The 22,169-nt window shown below is 38.1% G+C and overlaps 1 protein-coding gene across 1 annotated transcript in view; it reads right to left on the reverse strand.

Annotated features, from left to right (window-relative positions):
- Positions 1–18,731, reverse strand: part of LOC134667326 (uncharacterized) — a 55,642-nt gene extending 36,911 nt beyond the window's left edge. Inside the window, exons 1-2 of the mRNA XM_063524671.1 lie at positions 18,435–18,731; positions 5,768–5,868 (exon numbers count right to left, since the gene is read on the reverse strand). Of these exons, the coding sequence (XP_063380741.1) occupies positions 5,768–5,868; positions 18,435–18,608 (275 nt within the window). The 5' untranslated portion in view covers positions 18,609–18,731. The remainder of the gene's footprint in view (positions 1–5,767; positions 5,869–18,434) is intronic.
- Between the last annotated feature and the right edge of the window lie 3,438 nt (positions 18,732–22,169).

Below are 22,169 nucleotides of genomic sequence, written 5' to 3' on the forward strand. Positions count from 1 at the left end.
ATCCGTTTGTTTCATTCTATTTTTCGATGAGGTAAATTGTAGCTCTCACGTGGTACCACAAAATTGGTCGGACACAGGAACCTGCCAACACAGGATTTGGCCGACCATTTTTTTTTACTGTCCTCAAAGGCAGCTATCGTACCATACAAGTTTCATACGATTTTTCGATAAAAAAATTTTGATGATTTTTTTATAAATCTGGTCGGACTGCAAAAACTGCCAGGTTAAGGTGAGGCCGACCAAGACATACGTCAACAGGCTTATTTTAGCTATTATAATCCGTTTATTTCATTCTATTTTTCGATGAGGTAAATTGTAGCTCTTACGTGGTACCACAAAATTGGTCGGACACAGGAACCTGCCAACACAGGATTTGGCCGACCACTTTTTTTTTACTGTCCTCAAAGGCAGCTATCGTACCATACAAGTTTCATACGATTTTTCGATAAAAAAATTTTGATGATTTTTTTATAAATCTGGTCGGACTGCAAAAACTGCCAGGTTAAGGTGAGGCCGACCAAGACATACGTCAACAGGCTTATTTAAGCTATTATAATCCGTTTGTTTCATTCTATTTTTCGATGAGGTAAATTGTAGCTCTCACGTGGTACCACAAAATTGGTCGGACACAGGAACCTGCAAACACAGGATTTGGCCGACCATTTTTTTATTACTGTCCTCAAAGGCAGCTATCGTACCATACAAGTTTCATACGATTTTTCGATAAAAAAATTTTGATGATTTTTTCATAAATTTGGTCGGACTGCAAAAACTGCCAGGTTAAGGTGAGGCCGACCAAGACATACGTCAACAGGCTTATTTTAGCTATTATAATCCGTTTGTTTCATTCTATTTTTCGATGAGGTAAATTGTAGCTCTCACGTGACCCAATAAATCTGGTCGGACTGCAAAAACTGCCAGGCTAAGGTGAGGCCGACCACTTTTTTTTTACTGTCCTCAAGGTCAGGTATCCTACCATACAAGTTTCATTCTATTTTTCGATGAGGTTTTTTTTGATGAATTTTTGTCCAACGTTTTTGCCATTTGTACAAAATCTGCCAGGTTAAGCCTAGGCCGACCAAGTGCGTTGGAATCTACTAAATGTCAGGTACCTCTACAGGGTAGGTATATTCTATTTTTTTATGAGGTTTGTTTCATGCAGCCGGCTCCCGGACTATCTATGCCCAAGTGCGATGCACACAGGCGAAAAATCAATAAAAGTCGGACAAAACCTAAACATTCAGGATTATTATAGAAATCGTATTAATGCAGGTTTGCCAACTAATAAAAACAAAATTACAATTATATTATGACATTTTATTAAATTTTGATCATAATATCTTCTTCTAAAAGCGAAGCTTCTTGGGAAGCGACTTTTTACCACCCAATTTTCTTAGTCCTGTTATATAAGGATCGGAAGACACTAAAAGTCTTTTGAAAGTGTCTTCCATAGCCATTTGCCTAAAAAAAAATGTCGCTTAGTCACATTTTTGATTAAACTAGTCATCGATTAAAATGAAAATTTTGTTAAAATGTCGCGTAAGGTCGCATAAAATAATGGTTGTATGTTAAAACCCAAGTTCTGTAGTTTCTAAAATTGATAATATCAAAACCGGATCTATCAGGAAGTTGTACTTTTCTCCTTGGTGAAGTTGAACAATGTGCAAAAAATACAAGACATTACACTTATTTTTTTTTATAATAAACAAGCAAGCATAGCTATCAAAAGTAACTATTAGTAATTAGGTTATTACCTCCTGGAAGGGTATCCATCATTAAATCACAACTTTCTGAAAGCAAACGATAAATAAGTAAGCACATAAGTAACACTCGCAGAGCACTAAAATATTCGCCTTTGAACAAGTCGAACTTTGGAATGAGAACGTGTCGCGTAGATGACTCTAACATGAAAATGATTATGCGAGTAGCGTGCACTGTTTATTGGACTACCCGCTAAGATTGGTTTTTGCCTGTTGGGGCTACTTAGAAGTTTTTTGGTTTTGTCCGACTTTTATTGATTTTTCGCCTGTGTGCGATGTTTATAAGCTTGTAATCATGTTGATAGTTTCATGTACCTATGTATAATCGAAAATATATTTAACACTTTGATGGTATGATGGATAGGACCAAATCAACGCAAACTGAGCTCTCAAGTGTGTAGAATAGGATTTTAATAATTTTCTAAGCATGTTTACCATAACAAATATTTCTACACGACCCCTTGCCAAATCATTATACTTTTGAATGCGGACATGAAAGTTGTTATGTCCAAATCCCGGAGGGTCCCACTTTCCCGGAAAAGATGCTGAACTCATCGTAGTTTTCGGTCGGGTTTCCCAATGTGTGTTTATTATGGAAATTTTCAGCTTTATTTGGTTGTCACCAAGTCACATACAGAATTTTATTTAGGATACGAAGATATGTAATTAATATATATACGAATGTGTGTTAGTTACTTGTCATTTTGGCCAATTGACCTGCTGTGGTATCTAACATAAAAACATAACTGACCTAGACTAGCCTCGTAAACAGTCCCCATGTACTTGTACAAGTACAAATTAAATTCGATTTTGTTAACTCGCATAGAAATAAAATAAATAAATAATAATAATAAATAAATAAATATTATAGGACATTCTTACACAGATTGACTAAGTCCCACAGTAAGCTCAAGAAGGCTTGTGTTGTGGGTACTCAGACAACGAATATATAATATACAAATACTTAAATACATAGAAAACACCCATGACTCAGGAACAAATATCTGTATCATCATACAAATAAATGCCCTTACTGGGATTCGAACCCAGGACCATCGGCTTCGCAGGCAGGGTCACTACCCACTAGGCCAGACCGGTCGTCAAATAGAAATAAAAGAAAGTTCCAAATTCAAAACCACCAAAATTGCCCGCGGTCTTACGAGGCTATGTCAATAACTAACCTATCATCATGGTTTCCATGTAAAAACACCCTTAGCATAATTCTTGCACAAAGCTACAAATTAAGAGTACCCCAGACTTGCCCATTATTCATAGGATTGCCTGGGCTTGTATTATTCTTATTGGGCTATTCATTCACGCTGGCATTTAGAATTTATTTACGACGCTACGTCGGTATGAGAGGAATGTAACCCAGGCCTTATATTCCCAAAGGATAGCCGGGAGCGTCGAGTTTTTAAAAGCTCTTACCTGAACTTCATCGCAGGGCTTTCCCGAGTGAATCATAAAGGAGATCCCGAAGATCCGCTTTTTAATAATCTCACAGACTTTTGGTTTTTACGGGAGTGACCTGCCATGTGAGCTTAACTAACCCAAACGGATGTTTTCCATCACCAAATTGCAACTGATAAATATCGGTTTCAATAAAACTCATTGGGCTCAAGGACCAAATGGATTCGAATCTACCAATATAAAATATGTCATGTACTAAAGCGACATTATCCCTAAACGGGATCTCTTCTAGCTAACCTTTGAGAAACATACATAGGAAAAACTTCAAAGGAATTTGTTTAATGTAATGGCAGCTTCCTCGCACAAAGAATAAGTATTGCGATACAGCGGGGAAATGCTGCCAGCATCTACGGCACCATTCCGCAGGATAGTTTGTAATTATTTATTTTTCACGCCACTGTTCGGAAATGTAGTAATAGATGGTCTAAAACCAAGCTGGAAAGTAGGCAATAGCTGTAGCACCTGAACCACCACTACTACAATGTTTCATTGTTATCATGATCTGTCATTGGTGACAGTTCGCTACAGCAATGAGTATCATTTGAAACATAAAAAAACAATAAAAGGTCTTTTTTTGCGCAACTTTTTCCTTCTAAAATAAAATTAGGTTATTTATAGAACCAATTTCTTGTTTAAGAAAAAAAGAAATGACAAAACCATTCACTTCATTTTTAGGGTTCCGTGGCCAAATGGCAAAAAAACGGAACCCTTATAGATTCGTCATGTCTGTCTGTCTGTCTGTCTGTCCGTCCGTATGTCACAGCCACTTTTTTCCGAAACTATAAGAACTATACTGTTCAAACTTGGTAAGTAGATGTATTTTGTGAACCGCATTAAGATTATCACACAAAAATAGAAAAAAAACAATAAATTTTGGGGGTCCCCCATACTTAGAACTGAAACTTAAAAAAAAATTTTTCATCAAACCCATACGTTTGGGGTATCTATGGATAGGTCTTCAAAAATGATATTGAGGTTTCTAATATCATTTTTTTCTAAACTGAATAGTTTGCGCGAGAGACACTTCCAAAGTGGTAAAATGTGTGTCCCCCCCCCTGTAACTTCTAAAATAAGAGAATGATAAAACTAAAAAAAATATATGACATACATTACCATGCAAACTTCCACCGAAAATTAGTTTGAACGAGATCTAGTAAGTAGTTTTTTTTTAATCATCATAAATCGTAAACCGCAATTTTATTATGTTGCTTGCTGCTACGGAACCCTTCATGGGCGAGTCCGACTCGCACTTGGCCGCTTTTTTTTAACAATTATCCATTCAGTTCACGCTTAAGGCGTTTTTGACTTTTGTAGCTGTTTGTGGTTTTTTTAGCAAAAACGCTTCTAATTTTAGAGTCGGTTTGAAGCAAATAACAGAAAAACGCCTCTTAAAAGTGGTAAAAAAAGTAAAAAAGGCGGGATCTGAAAATACTTACTGAATTGGATAGTGTAAATTGTGTTTGACTAAAAAATATAAGAAACGCGTGTCTACGCTCGCTATAAAAATGAGTTCTTCTAGTGAAGAAAATGATATTCTTACGCTGACGCCTACCGAAATTCAAGAGACAGTACAGGCAGTGGCTAGTAATTTGCTACCAGAGAAATCGCGGGCTAGTACTTATAGTTATGCAAATGTTTTCTTATTTCCTCGCAGTAGTCGTGAAAAGCACTATGTAATGCCTCGGCCGGAAACGCTAAAGATGGACTCGTATTATTCGAGGGCCTCCACTAACGTGTCGGCCCTCGAACTCACTCGTCCATCTTTTAGCGGTTTTCCGTCCTCTCCTACATGTACTATTTAGATTAGTTTTATTTATTTTTAGATTTAGGTTTTAAGTTTTGTAGGTTAGTTATTTAATTATGTTTTAAGTATTATTTTTGTTTGTAGGTATTAAGTTTGTGTGCACTAATAAAAACAATGTTTTGTATAAGTATAATGACATTATAGGTATACTCGTAGGCTAAAGGAGATGCATAATCGTAGAGGGCATTAATATTGGTTAGTCATACTTAACACTGGCGATTGGAATCACACCCGGGACCCGTAACTACAGTAACGCAGCGTACTAAGTACGTAGGCGAACAACACGCGAACGCGAAGCGAAGCGGTGCGACGCGGGGTGAATCAATCCTTTGATAACTATAGAAGTGTCCTACTTGGGCGATCTCGTTGCGAACGCGAACGCCTTGGGCCCGCCGCGTTCGCGATTTGTTCGGTTACCTAAAGCCCCCTCCAGACTATGCGCGTGAATCGCGGGCGAAGCCGCGAAAGCAAGTGTGGAGTCGATTTCGCTGTCTGCGAAAATCGACACCACACTCACGTTCGCGGCTTCGCGCCGCGATTCGCGCACGAGTGTGGAGGAGGCTTAAGACGCATCGTAAAGGTGCCCACTGATTAACAGTCCGCCGGACGGTATCGGCCTGTCAGTTAGAACAAAATTTTGACAGTTCCGAACAACTGACAGGCCGATACCGTCCGGCGGACTGTATGTAAATCAGTGGGCCCCTTAACATTCAAGTGTCGGAGAAGTGCTCACCGAGTGCCGGCGACTGGCTGCCAAACAGCGTCGAGCGGTGCGTGCGCCGGTGGCGGAGGATCCGTGCCATCCGTGCCTGAATCCCCTTTGGCTTCCCATCCCTGTAACAAATGAAATTATGTATAAATAGTATTTCATGGGGTAACATTCATAGAATAATTAAGAAAGAAATATCGTTATTAAGTAAATAGAATGTATAATTAAATATGGAGAACAGAATGGAGACAATCAACAAATCTATTTTGAACAGAATTTTCATATCAAAGTAGAACTCCTTCCCTCCCTCTTCGAAACATAACAATTTCCACCCACTCCATAGACAAACAATGATGGGCCACTTTTAGAGCATGAGCATTAAAAACTTTCTTTTTCATAAGAATTCTGAATAAATTAATTGTGATTTTGCTAATAATGCTCCATGTTAGTCTATGGAAGCTTTAATCGGAAATTTTTCATTAATCATTCTGATAGATCTATTCTATATATAGGTACCTACGTTCCATAGAAATCAGTCTACATGTAAATTTCACTAAAAGATTTTATTAGGAATCAGTTTACCAATACTTGTTTCAAATATTATTTCCGTGTATTTTAGGTTTAAAAATGTATACCTCTAATGTAATATTTCCATTTAAATTCAAAATTGACCCATTATCAATAATACCTAATTAAAATTGTATTATGAGATACTTTAAGAATTCAATCCCATTGATTACTTTCGAAATATACACGAGGGGTGCCTCAGAGTGATAAGCTAACCTTAATTAAGTAGCATTAAAAATGTATAGCTATTCGTGGCCGTCTTTGAGAAAACATGTTTAAAAATGAATGTTCAATAAATATTAAATATTCTTACAAGTTTATTCGACACTAGAAAGGTATCATTAAAGCCTTATGTCTCATTAAATTTGTATTTCGATATCGATTCTACTGTATTCGTTACAAGTTAATAATGATATACATAAGTATATATGTACTTATGTCATCTAGGAGCCTAGCCAAGATGACAAACGCCAAACGTAAAGAAAAAAATGTATCCGGAATACTATAGAAATAGGTACTCAGTACTTATAGATTGGATGCCTACTGAAAAGCGACTTTAAATTCGTTAACATTTATAAATACTTACACTACATATAGCAGTGTAATAAATGAATAGCAATTTCATTACTACGATAGCTAAATTAGTACATTGCAATACAGTAATTAAAAAAGGGAACCCGTAAATTGTAAACATTAATTGTGGTTCTTTCCGATCAATATTACTGGCGCCGACCTTGTGATGAGTGATACGACTTCCGATAAGTACTCCACGAGTTGATTAATGCTCAGCTTGGAGTCTAGCATAACCTTTTATGTCACTTTTGTGTTGGATACGTTAGGCTACAGTAGTTAATACTTAATATCGGTCTCATATATTTGTTCAATTATTATGACACTTCCGGAAATATTTTTATAACTCAAGACATTAATTATTTGATTATGTATTTTACTTATTCAGATATGTAAACAGGTAAATTTGGAGTATTTAGTTAACTTTATAGCACAATATAACGAAAAAGAACCTAAAAAGATCGACCACGAGTATTTGTAGCAGTAAAATTCATTCATACAGCTGCAACAACTACAAGTTTCACCGACTGAAAATGCATGCATATTCATTTAAATATAAAATATAAATATATATTCATATAAATATAAAAATGCAATATTTTATTACATTTATTATTCTTTATAATTAGCAACACATAATTTTTACTATTCACTTCTGCTATTCTGTATTTTCTAACAACGGTAGAACGCTACCCGTATTTGAACGAATTTGCGCACAATTGAATGTTGGTATTTTAAGTGCTGTCCCCGATTCGCTATCGGTATTAGAGTATTTTAGGACCAAAGTTCCTCTATTGAACCGTTTACACATTTGGAGTAAGCTAAATACCCACTTTAAAAGCTACGTAGTACCTATACTTCGTATTTCTACGATACGATCTCAGTAATTATATATTATTTTTTGATTATCACATGAATAAATGCCTTTACCAGGATTTGAACTCGCGACCATCTGCTTCATAGGCAGGGCGACTAGGCCAGGCAGGTCTTAAAACCTTAAAAACAAATTTTATTAGGTCGACAAGTTTTAAAACCGACAGGTCTTAAAACCTTAAAAACAAATGTTATTATAAAGAAATAACAAATGGGCAAAAAATAGCAAGGTTTGTATGTTTTGATATTGTTGCGAGCACGACACGTAACAAAATTAGTTTAATAGAAGCACGTTTACTTTCATCCCTTCGGCACTTAATTAGGATGTCCCTAGATCGCCCATCGGGCCCAAATGTCACCTTTAGCGTGAGATAATTAGGATAGCGACATAGCGACTAGAGCTGCGCTACTGCTGCAGTAACGACTCAGTATAGTGTTTTAGTAGCAGGAAATTAAACGTTCTATTTAAAGCACAAAATCAACGTAATTTATCATAAATTAACAGTGACATCGTCTATTTTCCGCTGCTGTCCGCAGTAGTTACTGCTCTAATGCAACCTTTAATTCTTGGAAAACAAGTCAAATGTTAAATGTGCGGATTAGCAAAGTAATATTTTGGTTTTAATTAATATGGATTTCCGCAAAGTAACGCCTGATTCTATCTATACATATAATAAAGCTGTAGACGGTCGAAAGTCTGTACATGGAAGATATTTGAAAAAAAGTTGGCTGGGGATACTTAGAATCGATAACAGAACACGTTCCAAAAGTTTTTAGAATTTTTGTCTGTTTATCTGTTTGTCTGTTTATTTGAACGCGCATCACGTGAAAACGGCTGAACGGATTTTGATGAAAACTTTACTTATCTGTCGAGAAAATTCCCGGCCAGGTTATAGGCTATAAAAATTCAACCCCTAAAAGGGGGGGTAGCCACAACACTCGCTTGATTTAAGTTTGCCCCTGAATCTTATGGCGCTACTTAGGAAGGAGGGGCAAACTTTTTTCAAATATGTGTTACCACTATTGAGTACCCTGGTAAACTAACAGGTGGCGCAGAATTTAATACGTAGTGACATGAATAAGCCACCGAAGAAGGATTTTGCCAAATTAATGAGGGGGTACGGATATCAACAATTGAATAATTATGTTGATTTAATAATACAACAAAATTAAACGACAGTAAATTAATTGCCCTTCATTGCACAGTGCCATCTTTTTCACGACTGCCCAAAAAAAGACAGAGAGAGTGTATTGTGTGTTTTCAGCGTTCGTGTTTGTATGTAGGTATATATTTATTTAGGGGGAGGCCTATGTTCAGCAGTGGACGTCTTATGGCTGAGATGATGATGATGATGATATATTTATTTATGTGAGTTTCTTTATTCCACCTTAACTTCTGAATGCCTTAACCGATTTAGACATCGTACGATACATCATTAGAATCCTTACGTCATCCCGGGTGAGGCTATGTGACGTCCTTATCAAACCAATATGGCGGACTTAATACGCCATATTACGCAACCTTTAGAGTAAATATCGTGCAAACCTCATCGCATCTCGAATGCTCAAAGCGTCCGGAGTAGCCCGACGTACGTGGCGCGCTGTACGCGTTCCAAAGCCGGGCGCCGTACTCAAAGCGTCGGGAGTAGCCCGACGTACGTGGCGTGCTGTACGCGTTCCAAAGCCGGGCGTCTTCGGCGCCCTCATACTAAAAGAATCTGGCGTAGCCCGACGTACGTGGAGCACTCCACCCAGTCCAAAGCCAGGCGACTTCATCTTTCTCATACTAAAAGAGACGTACGTGACACGCTGTATGGTTACCAAAGCCGGGCGCCTTCGGCGCCCTCATACTGAAAGTGTCGGTCGTAGACCGACGTACGTGACACGCTGTACGCGTTCCAAAGCTGGGCGCCTTCGGCGCTCCATCAAGCGAAGACCGACGTACGTAACACACTGTACGCGTTCCAAAGCCGGGTGCCTTCGGCGCCCTCATACCCAAAGCGTCGGGCGTAACCCTCCGTACGTGGCGCGCTGTACCAGATCCGAAGCCGGGCGCCTGCAGCGCCCTTATACTAAAAGAGTCGGACGTAGCCCGACGTACGTGGCTCACTGTACGCGTTCCAAAGCCGGGCGCCTTCGCCTCATACTAAAAGAGTCATGCGTAGCCCGACATAGATATGTGGCGCGCTGCACGCGGTCCAAAGCCAGGTGACTCCGATTTTCTTATATAAAAATGTCGGGCGTAGCCCGACGTACGTGACACGCTGTAAGCTTGCCAAAGCCGAGCGCCGAAGGCGCCCTCATAGTCAAACCTTCGGACGTAATCCGACGCACGTGGCGTGCTGTACGCGTTCCAAAGCCGGGCGTCTTCGGCGCCCTCATATGAAAAGAATCTGGCGTAGCCCGACGTACGTGGAGCGCTCCACCCGGTCCAAAGCCAGGCGACTTCATCTTTCTGATACTAAAAGAGACGTACGTGACACGCTGTATGGTTACCAAAGCCAGGCGCCTTCGGCGCCCTCATACTGAAAGAGTCGGGCGTAGGCCGACGTACGTGACACACTGTACACGTTCCAAAGCCGGGCGCCTTCGGCGCCCTCATACTCAAAGCGTCGGGAGTAGCCCGAAATACGTGACACGCTGTACGCGTTCCAAAGCATGGCGTCTTCGGCGCTCCATACTAAGAGTCAAGCGTAGACCGACGTACGTGATACGCGGTACGCTTGCCAAAGTTGGGCGCCGAAGGCATTCTCAAACTCAAAGCTCATACACAAAGCCCGATGGCTTCCTTATGCGCAAAGCGTCGGGCGTAGGCCGACGTACGTGTTTCAAAGGCGGGCGCCTTCGGTGCCCTCATACTAAAAGTGTCGGGCGTAGACCGACGTAATACTTGACACGCTGTACGAGTGCCAAAGCCGGGCGCCCTCATACTCAAAGCGTCGGGCGCAACCCGACGTACGTGACACGCTGTACGCTTGCCAAAGTTGGGCGCCGAAGGCGCCCTCATTCTCAAAGCGTCGGGCGCAACCCGACGTACGTGACACGCTGTACGCTTGCCAAAGTTGGGCGCCGAAGGCGCCCTCATTCTCAAAGCGTCGGGAGTAGCTCCACGTACGTGGCGCGCTGTACGCATTCTAAAGTCGGACGCCTTCGTCGCCCTCATACTAAAAGTGTCGGGCGTAGACCAACGTACGTGGCGCGCTGTACGCATTCTAAAGCCGGGCGCCTTCGGCGCCCTCATACTCAAAGCGTCAGCGCCACCCGACGTACGTGACACGCTGTACGCTTGCCAAAGTTGGGCGCCGAAGGCACCCTCATACTCAAAGCGTTGGGCTTTGCCCGACGTATGTGGCGCACTGCACGCGGTCCAAAGCTAGGCGACTTCGACTTTCTCATACTAAAAGAGTCGGGCGTAGTCGGACTACAACAAATCGCGCTCTAAAAAGTATGAAACAATAAGATAGAATTCTTATCAGAAATTATCATGCAGGAAATTATAAATGTAAGCGTAATATAATTTACTATTTTTTATATATTTAGCAGCTTATCTGACACAACCCGAATTCCACGCGGGCGGAGCCGCGGGCACAGCTAGTTAACTATAAGTCAAATGTGATATTTAAACCGAACCTCAATGTTGGAACTTATTCAAATCCCATATATCGTTTATTATAATATAATTGTACCTAATTTTTGTGCTAACGGTTAATGGTAGGTGTTCCTACAGTACTAAACACAAATTATTTAAATGAAAATGCCATTAAATTGAACTGTGATATACGCGGCGATAAAATATAGGTATAATTTTAATGTTATAAGCAATTTTATTGTTATAAGCAACGACTATTTTACGCTTAGAACATTTGGTAGCTTACCGCGGTTCAATAATCCGTGGAGTTTCTAGGTATACAGGTATTAAATTATTTATAGTTCCTATGTCAAATAGAATCATCACGTTTTTTCGAAGTTTGCGAAATTTAAGTACAATGTCCCTCAGAACTTTCAAAGGCTTTTCCAACAAACAAAGTTACGTCACAGTCACAGCCCGCGGCAACAGTCGGATAGCAAATAGGTATTCCAAATTTCGTCGACCCTCGAAGGGTAAATAGGTATTAGTTACAACGAAATCATAAAGACTGAAAATCTTTATACAAATGCACATCTGCACTTTATCATCAAAACGCGTCTCCGTCCTTTCAATTGTCCAAATAAATATGGAGTAGGGCGAGCTTTCATCGATGGCATTATCAATTGATGGGTTGACATTAGGGAAATTGAGAGAGATTTCAATCTCAATGTCATGTAGATACCTTCTGTGACCTACTTTGACATCCATGTATTACCGTCACGCCATTTATATTTTCAATAAACATTCGAATTACAAATGCAGTAGCGACGGACACGACGGTTCAAAGCGTCAAACAAAAAAAAAGCAAATACCTACCTAGTACAGATTAATAGATTGACAATCTATATTATTGACTCGTCTCTGTAATTTAGGTTTATATTAGTTTTTATTCGCGCCGCAGCCACGCTTGGTTTGCTGTTCCTCTTAACTGGGTAAATTGTACATTTACTGTCGTAATATAAAGGTTTGTAAAGAATTGGGAGGAGAATTCAGATGAATAATAAGTTGTAACCTTTGCTTAAAATCTAATAAAAAAATTACGTAAGTACATGGCCTTCCCCTAATCAATCTTCAATGTATTTAAATAATAACTAGGAGCAGCCACTTGAAAACAGGGCAAGATTAAATTAATGATTAGAATCAGCATCAATACCGCTAATAGTGAATGAAAGTACCTATGCTTCTTATGATGCTGATAGTATTACCTATACCTAATAGTAGGTATTAGGTATTTAAGATTGCTTAGCTATAACTTAATTATAGTAGGAGTGCGTATAGGTGCATGCAAGAGATCCTGAATTCAAGTAAGTAATATTAATTTGTAGACATCAAATATTGTACCTACGCATTTCTACGAGTAGGTATCTAGTTACAGTATTAGTTAAATTTTTGACAAATGGATAAACTTTTAATCAACATAGAAACCAATAGGTAGACTTTATGCCGATGAGAGAGCCTACCGCAAAATTTAAAACCAACATTTCGTTATCATCAGCCTTTCTATCGTTCTTGAGCGATAAAAAGGCAAATGCCTAAAGAAACGGCGGAAGAAGTAATCCCTCAGAAAGTAACGCCACGATCACTTGTAGTAGTCTAAAGGGTAGCCCGCAGTATGTTACAAGCAAGAAAATTAGCGACATGACGTGAAAATATCATGGAACGGGAACTACCGTTGCACGTTGTGAACGTACGATAACAGTGTGGGTATAATTTTTTGTGTCTATACAAAATTTAGTTTTAAGTAGACATGAATTTCGTATTTGTTAAATTTCTTGAACGGTCTCATATTATGAGAGGTGGAGGCGTAATAAATTTAAAATCAATTATTTTAAAATACCTATGCCTCCACCACATTACCTACTAAGATTTATATACATATATAGAATTACCTACCAAGTATTCATGTAGACACTCGGCAGCATCTACAGTATTTTATTTGTAGGTACCTAGAGTCCAATGGAAAGATAACAAACAATATGTGTTTATTTATAGGTTTCTTTATAGGTAGGTAAATACTTACTAGTAATCCTTAGATCCGCCATGTGGGTCTACTTAAATCATCAGTGATCGAGAATTCAGTAAAACTAAATTTGATATGAATTCAATTGTACAGTCACGAGCTTTAATTGTACCTACAGTCTACACCTAAAATTTATAAATATAACACTGACATTGTGCTCAAATAAATAGTGATAAATAGTGTGTAATTGTATCATTTTTTTTATTTTATTTAAACTCCTTCCCCAAATATGTATTTCCAGTTTTAGTAACGGCGCTGTTAGTACTAATACTTGCTAACCTATTAGAGTGCTTGAAATGTAAAAATTCAAAAGAGTATTTCTTAGTTTTCTTCGTGGACGCTTCATATTTTATAATAAAATGAGATGCAAGTATGATGAAATTTGTTTATGCTGTGCTGTGCTGTGTGTTAAGATCCAAGCACGTAGTCAGTAAGGCGACCGTGTCTTCGGCAGTGAATGAGTTATGCTATAGAATGTTTATATATTTCTACATTAATGTATGTATATATTTTCTTTAGATACTTAACCTTAAGGTTTGCATTTGAGCCTAACCGGGACTTAATTACAAACGTTGCCTTTACTTATTCTGAAATTAAATAAGGTTTTTTATTTCAAAGAAACTATCTATGTGTACCATATTGAATATAAAATAACTTATTAAAATAAACTAAAACTACAAAGAAATTAAAATTAATACTAAAATAAAAAAAAACTTACCTATAAAATAAAAACCTAATTATAAAAAGAATACCCCCTCTAGCAGGTCCGCCTGTGGCATGGTACCCATTACGCTAATTACCTAATTCCAACTTTAATTTGATCTTTAATATATATCCAAAACACATGCCCTTTCAGTCTGGGTCTTTTTAGAAACATTAATTACTGAGCTCCAATAAAGTAAATAAGCCATAGATGCACAAAGAAAAGTAATGTTTATTTTCCACAAAGCAAATTCTACTTGTTTTTATTTAATGAACAAATAATACATATAAATATTTATAAACAGACTCAAATCATTGGGAGAGAACTGGAATATACTAAATAAGGTAACAAGTGAAACAATTTCAGCGCTCTGGAAAATTCTTCTTCTAAAGGGGTTGAGGGGGAGATTTTCAGATAGAGGCTTGAAATGTCATGCGTTGTTAAATTAAATATGAAACCTACTGCTGACTTTTGCTGCACAATATTCTACGACTGCTCATGTAGAATATAAAACAACCAACATACAAATCCACGCGTACAGAGTCGCGGACAACAGCTAGTGTACTTTCATAATTCACAATTGTTAACGGTTTAAAATTTTACGTCCTTATTCGCTAGTAGCATAAAACTACAAGTTCAAGTTCATATTAAACTTCTTCTTCTTCCTCGCGTTATCCCGGCATTTTGCCACGGCTCATGGGAGCCTGGGGTCCGCTAGACAACTAATCCCATGATTTGACGTAGGTACTAGTTTTTACGAAAGCGACTGCCATCTGACCTTCCAACCCAAAGGGGGAACTAGGCCTTATTGGGATTAGTCCGGTTTCCTCACGATGTTTTCCTTCACCGAAAAGCGACTGGTAAATATCAAATGATATTTCGTACATAAGGTCCGAAAAACTCATTGGTACGAGCCGGGGTTTGAACCCGCGACCTCCGGATTGCAAGTTGCACGCTCTTACCGCTAGGCCACCAGCGCTTAACCATTAAAGAGAAAAAACTTTAGTAGAACCTATTACAAAATTGCCTAAAGCGTGTAAATCTATGCAAGGGAATAAAACTGCGTGAAAACCATTTGAAAATAAAACTGCTAAAAATGTTACACGGCTCACAGGTGCCGTTTTATTACTTCCGGAAAATAGGGCGTCCGGCAGCCTTTCCAGTTTTGTTTTTGAAAAAGCTTCGACGAATAGAACAGGCACCTACTTCATACAATAGGTACTTACACTTGCTTTGGAATCATATACAGTGTTTGTTTTTAAAATGTAATTTTAGGCCAAATATTTATGAAGCGCTTGGGCATGAATGTTTGTGCGACCGGGACGGAGCGAGACGAATGTTGTTGATGTTGGTATATTTCAAAATCGGAATACACTTACGACTTTACAAAGGCGAATAATTTCAGTAACGACTTTTTTCATGAGCTTTTAAATATCGTTTGTTCTCACAAAGCTCTTGTTCACAAACGATGTTCCACTTGGACGAAACACCCTAAAAAGATTTGTTTAAAAAATAGTAAAATGTTATTTAGCATCACTAAGTATAAAAATCATAAAAAGGGTGTTACCTTTTCTAAAACCTATCTGTACTTTACCTGTGCATAATAATAAATAAATCTACCTGTACTTAAAATAAATAATATCATGTACTTGATGGATAAATTGTTGCCATGGCTAGCTCGATATTTTAACATTGCGTTTAACAAAGTACAGAAAAATATGTACGGCGAGTTACAATCACAAGCTAAAATATCTGTTATCTTAGTAAACTACTTAAGTTAAAAATTAATAGGTACGGACAGGGACGTCTGAATCGCCTAATGCAATTTCAAACGAAGCATAATAAGATAGTCCTAAGGGCACACAAACGTAACTTCATAATTTTCCCGGTTTCACCAAAGTTGACCTTACCTTCCATTTCACACAGGAAATAAGCACATGACAACAAAGCTCAATGAACCAACAAATTGGATCTCAGCGGGTAGAAAAGCAGAAAGGAGAATAACAAGTCGATTGTCAGTCGTATTCAGCGGAAAGGGGTTATTATGATCAGTTCGCCTTTATGACAGGAAAAGATTATCACGAATTTCTTTAGTAGTTATAGATGGTAGATAAAGGTTAGGAGTCGATTTACTGAAAGGATCTACCTACTTACCTACTATACCTGCTATAGCTTTAGTCGGAGTTTCCTAAATGTAGGTATAAAAAAGGGGTGTGTAATGATCGATATAAAAATAATTAATATATTTTCTGTAGATATAACAACATTTAATATAATTTCAGAAAATATAATAACTCATTTTGTACAATATACATTTGGTATATTATTAAAATGTTTCATATCATTTTGTATAATTATCTTTTGATATAACACTCATTTATTATAACGATCATGTGATATAATGCTCATTTATTATACAAGTATTATTATATAAGTATTATTCGGTATAATATTATAGTAATGGTATATTTATGGCGGCATATGTAAATGTTTAACGCAGATTAGGTAGTGGTTTGTTTTGTGTAATGGACGCAATTCTAACCTAACCTAACCTACTTTTCTGGTAGCGGTTCGTTTAGTGTAGGGGTCGCAGTTCTTAACCTAACCTAACCTAGTATTCTGGTAGCGGTTTGTTTTGTGTAATGGACGCAATTCTAACCTAACCTAACCTACTTTTCTGGTAGCGGTTCGTTTTGTGTAGGGGTCGCAGTTCTTAACCTAACCTAGTATTCTGGTAGCGGTTGGTTTTGTGTAGGGGTCGCAGTTCTTAACCTTACCTACCTAGTTATAAATAACAGTTCGTTATACGTAGAAAGAGTATCGTTTTTTGTAGTGTGCAATAGTAAATGCGGATTTATATGTTTAATACATTATATCAACAATCCTACTTTAGATGAAATAACTTTATATCATAAATTCAGTTTAGAAAATATGCATTATACTTGAAGAATGTTATGCTAAATGTTATTAGATCAATTAATCTTTATATAAAATGATAATTTATATCATATGAAAATATATTAAGTGTTGTTATACTATTTAATAATTATACTAAATAAGCGTTATTGCAACTGATATTATAATAAAAATGTTTATAGCCATCGATACGCACCCATAAAAAAGTACCTACCTACTCAACTTTAGTTTACCTGCAGCAATGCTCATAATACATACATAGTAAATGAGACATACCTATAATCGTAAGTAATATTTATTCATCGACCGTGCAAAATTAGATAAAGTAAACTGACCCACATACCTACTGATGTACCTACCTATACTCATAAGTATTTCATGAGATTATCGCGTTATAGTATAAATCTATGGTAACTATTTATGCATTACAGTTACGGTATAATAATAATACATTATAGTAACATTTATTTTTCGTATATTTACGTTCATTATTATTATTTATTATGTGTACATGATTCGGTAATATTTAAAATAAATATTCTTGAATAATTTATATCACTTTTGTAGTCTGATATTGGTATAAAACACGTTAGAAACCCACTATTAGCTACCCACACAATAGAAAAACAAAAAAAATCATTTATGAAAAAAACGAGAAATTTCTAGATAAGACTTGCGTTACCGACAATCTGATCTGATAATGACACAATTTTACAAATAAGTTAATTAATTTTTAATTACTTTATACAAAATACAGTCGACTACAATATAAGCGCAGGAGATAATGCATGAGAAGTAATAAAATAAAATCATATAATGTAATAATTAATTATTGTGTAATAAAAATTTCACGACTAAATTTATCTGTCCTATATAACTACTGTGCGCTTTTTAGTTAGGCACTGCCGTTACATGGGTAAAAAAATTATGTAAATCATTCATGTATGTTTAACCTTTTAACCGCCGTATTATACAATATCCAGCTCATTTCGCCGCAGTATGATAAATAAGACAAAACTTCGTGTAAGTGTGTACTGGCGGCGGCACGAGCACGCTCGATGGAAAATTCAAAGCGGTTAAAAGGTTAATCATGAATTATACTAACCACAATAGTAGGTATCAATAATAGCTATATTCATTTGAGTGCACTTTTGGTACTTATACTAAACTGATGATAAGGAGAATTGGTCAGTTAAATAAATGTAAATAATGTAAATTTCTTATCAGAGTAGAGCTGATTAGCTCAGTTTTATCACTATTTCGGCAACATATTAACAGTAGGTATAACAAAACTTGTTGTTTTGTTATTATCAACCAATATTATCAAAGCACACTGAACCTTTATTTAATATCAAACCACAAAAGCTCTACACTCCACAAAATTCGTAAACAATGAAATGTTTTGTTATCTAACCTGCACGTCGTCGCTATATCGGGACCTGGAAGAGGCGAGTGGCGGGCGCTCCAGTAGCAGCAGTTCCGTAAGCACGATCACTCCGAATACCGCGAAGAACATGATAAAGATGAAGAAGCTAATGTTCGCGCGCTCCTTGGCGCGCGAGGTGGTGGAGCGCGCGCGCCACCGCATCCTGCCTAGCACGAGACGCGCCCGCCTAGCTCCGCTCCGTATCGTCACATGAGCAGGTGGCCGTGCTCAGCTTGGCGCCGCCACGCGCGATGCCGCGCACTGCCGCTTACTAAATGACAGGACTCTGTTGGACGCGAGTTGCAAGCGTAACGCCGCGTATTTACTAGCATTCACGTGGCGAGCTTTGCTTGTAGATAGGTACTAGATACATTTGAAAAGATGAACTGTTGATGATTGCTACAGTGTGCAACCGACAAGTATATATCCAAGTAGGTATAAGGAAGGAGCGATTCAGGCTTTAATTAATGAATTAAATGAATTAGCACTGAACTGCCTCCAACTTTACGTTCGAGTAATCACTACACCTTATAAAACAAAGTCCCGCGCCGCGTTTGTGTGTATATGTTCGCGATAAACTCAAAAACTACTGAATGAATTTTCTTGCGGTTTCAGTTATCAATAGAGTGGTTCTTGAGGAAGGTGTAAGACGTGAATAATTTGTAAAGGTTTTGAGTATGAACCCGTGCGAAGCCGAAGCGGGTCGCTAGTCGTATTCATGCTAAAAATGTGGTATTCGTGTTGAGCCAGCAACCCCAAGGGACGCCAGTGTCCGCGCATGCGCTCGCCGCCGTTCGATGACTGGCCGTGGAGCTTCCCGCGTGAGCTTCACCCCCAACAATATGCGGAATGCCATTATCATCTCAAGTAGGTAATGCGGCCAAAACAAGATAAGTAGCTGCTCATGTTGTGTCTCGTCAGACTCAAAAAAGATAAGTTTAATTAATAAATTACACTATTTTTAGTGATGAGACAATTGTTTCGAGTGTCTCGATCAGTAAGAGGAAATTACCTCTGTTGGAGAAAATAATTGGCCTCATAACAAGCTTTAGCAAATAGTTATTGAAAAATGGGAATTTTATGAAAGTCTCGCTGGGTCACATCCAAAGAATACTGTAAACACCATCCTGCTCATACCTTCGGTTGCAGACATTGGCGGCTTTTCAAGAGTGGAGTCACCTTTTTATTCAATTTGACCGCTAAGGTGGTTAGATGGCTAGAACGATTTTGATGTACCTTGGTAATTATTTGTGCGCTTGAGTGGTATATGCCACCTGGCTATTGTTTAAAAGTCCTCTTGTCCTCGGATTTGACGTTCATTTGGTCGATAGTAGTCTTGGTGGCTAGAGGCTCTGATAGGCCTCGGGCCCGGGAAGCCACGTGTGCGCCGTAGCGGATCAAAATGGATGCGGTTCTGAGTAAAATATAATAAAATAAGAATGAGTTTTGATAATTCCATGGCGCGAAACGTGGGACTTTTCTTAACCATCATCTTCCTCGCGTTATCCCGGCATACTGCTACGGCTCATGGGAGCCTGGGGTCCGCTTAACAACTAATCCCAAGAATTGGCATACTTAGGCACTGGTTTTTACGAAAGCGACTGCCATCTAACCTTCCAACCCAGAGGGGAAACTAGGCCTTATTAGGATTAGTCCGGTTTCCTCACGATGTTTTCCTTCACCGAAAAGCGACTAGCAATTATCAAATAATATTTCGTACGTATGTTCCGAAAAACTCATTGGTACGAGCCGGGTTTGAACCCGCGACCTCCGGATTGAAAGTCGCACGCCCTTACCGCTAGGTCACCAGCGTGTTTTCTTAACCATAAATCCAGTTTTTATTTCCATTTGACTGAATTACGCCGAAGGGTGGGTGTGCTTCGTTAATTAAGACAAGCATGGCAGTTCTCACGTCTGCGGAGAGTTCACTCTCCACACTGGTTTTAATTTTATATAGTCCGTGAGGGCGACCGACTAATGTAGTCAATTTATTGTTATAAATTTGTTGTTTATTCTTACAGGAGTCGGGAAGTTTTAAGAAAGCTTTGAAGCCTTTTAAAGCTTTTAAGAAGTTTCAGAAGCCTTCTAAAAGTTTAACAAGTTATAAAAATTTAACATGGACTTGCTGTGGGTTCTTTCCGAAACCTCCAACGGTCGGCTACAACCATTTCGTCATGGAACTTTTGGAAGCCACGTGGCGGGAAAACGTGACGCGTAATCACCGCTTGTGCTCTTGTCCGGGTAGCTGCCAGCTTTGCCGGACAAAGCGAAGGAAAATATTTTCTACACCCCGCTGCAATTTAATAGATTTTAGAATTTTTGTGCAACAGATAATTTAATTAAAAGTTTTTGGGAGTTCTGTTGCATAAAAGTCTTCGGAAGCCTTCGTAAGAAGTCGGAGCATTATTTTCTGTGCGATTCCATATGAAATCAACAAATCGGAAAAGTTTGCTGGATGGACCTACTTCGATTGTAATTTAAAAAATGAGGATATCTTTTCTAGAATTCTAGTAGAATATTAAAACATCCAAGCAGCGTTCAATCTAATTGTGAGAATTATGTCAAATTAATAGAGTCTAAAACATTTTATTTAGAATAGGCATTTCAATGAATATTGTGTTGTTTGATAGGGCAATATATAAATGTGCATTTTATTTTGTATAACAAAACTAACTAAACTAATAAAAAACCAAATGGTGTACGTCTGAAGTTTATGTTCATTTTCTCATTTAGGTATGCGATTTTCAACTGTATAAATATGTAAAAGTACCTCACGTTAGGCCGGGCCGTGTCCAGGCCGGAGCTTACTTTTCTAGTACATGACAGGCGATCACGTGATGCTTTCCATAGAAAACGATGCGCCGGAAGCGCCGGGTCGGACACGGCCCGGTCTAACGCGATTCATCCTTTACTGTGTCAACCCTGTTGAATATTAAGGGATGCTTTTTTTGAAAAATTAGTTGTTTGCCTTCTAATAGGTACTTATTAAGGAAATAACGTTATTCGTTGTCATAGAACAATATTTTCTGCCTATTAAAAAAGTAGGTGTGGAAATTGACAATTTTCAATAATGATCAAGTTCAACCGCCAAAAACATATGGAGGAAAAACTAAAAATCTGAATTTTCGGAGAATATGATCTAACTACATCTTCGTTAATCAGGTTCAGTAAGTTTCATTTTGTTATTTTCACTGACTTAGGAAATATGACAAGTTTTAGACGGGCCGCGTCCGGACCGGAGCATCCGGAGCTTTGTTTTTTATGAAAAGTGATCGTGAACACCGATCAGCCGTCATATAAAATGACATGTCGGACGCCTCGGCCCAGGCACAGCCCGGTCTATCGTGAGTCATCCTAAATGCTTATAGGGTACCTATTGTGATCATTTTTTGGTTTTCATAATTTATTAACTTCGAATTATGACAATGGAAGTAAAAGTGAGTCAATAAAAGTCACATTCAACTTTTTAACCGAATTCAAAAAAGGAGAAGATTATTATCAATTCTACTCTTTTTAAGTTTTCCGTTCACCTCAAAGCTCGATCATGTGTGAACTGATTTGGATAATTTTCTTATAAGTATTTGCTGGTAGAATTGATTTAAAATGATGATTTTGGATGATAAATATTTAATTACCTACATTAGGATTTGATTTTGTTTGATATTTTACATTTAATATTTGCTTTAGGTTGGTGTGGTGAAAAATGTTGTGTTTCACTCGGGG

The sequence above is a fragment of the Cydia fagiglandana genome, chromosome 9, assembly GCF_963556715.1.
Source record: "Cydia fagiglandana chromosome 9, ilCydFagi1.1, whole genome shotgun sequence".
Classification (NCBI taxonomy): Eukaryota; Metazoa; Arthropoda; class Insecta; order Lepidoptera; family Tortricidae; genus Cydia; species Cydia fagiglandana.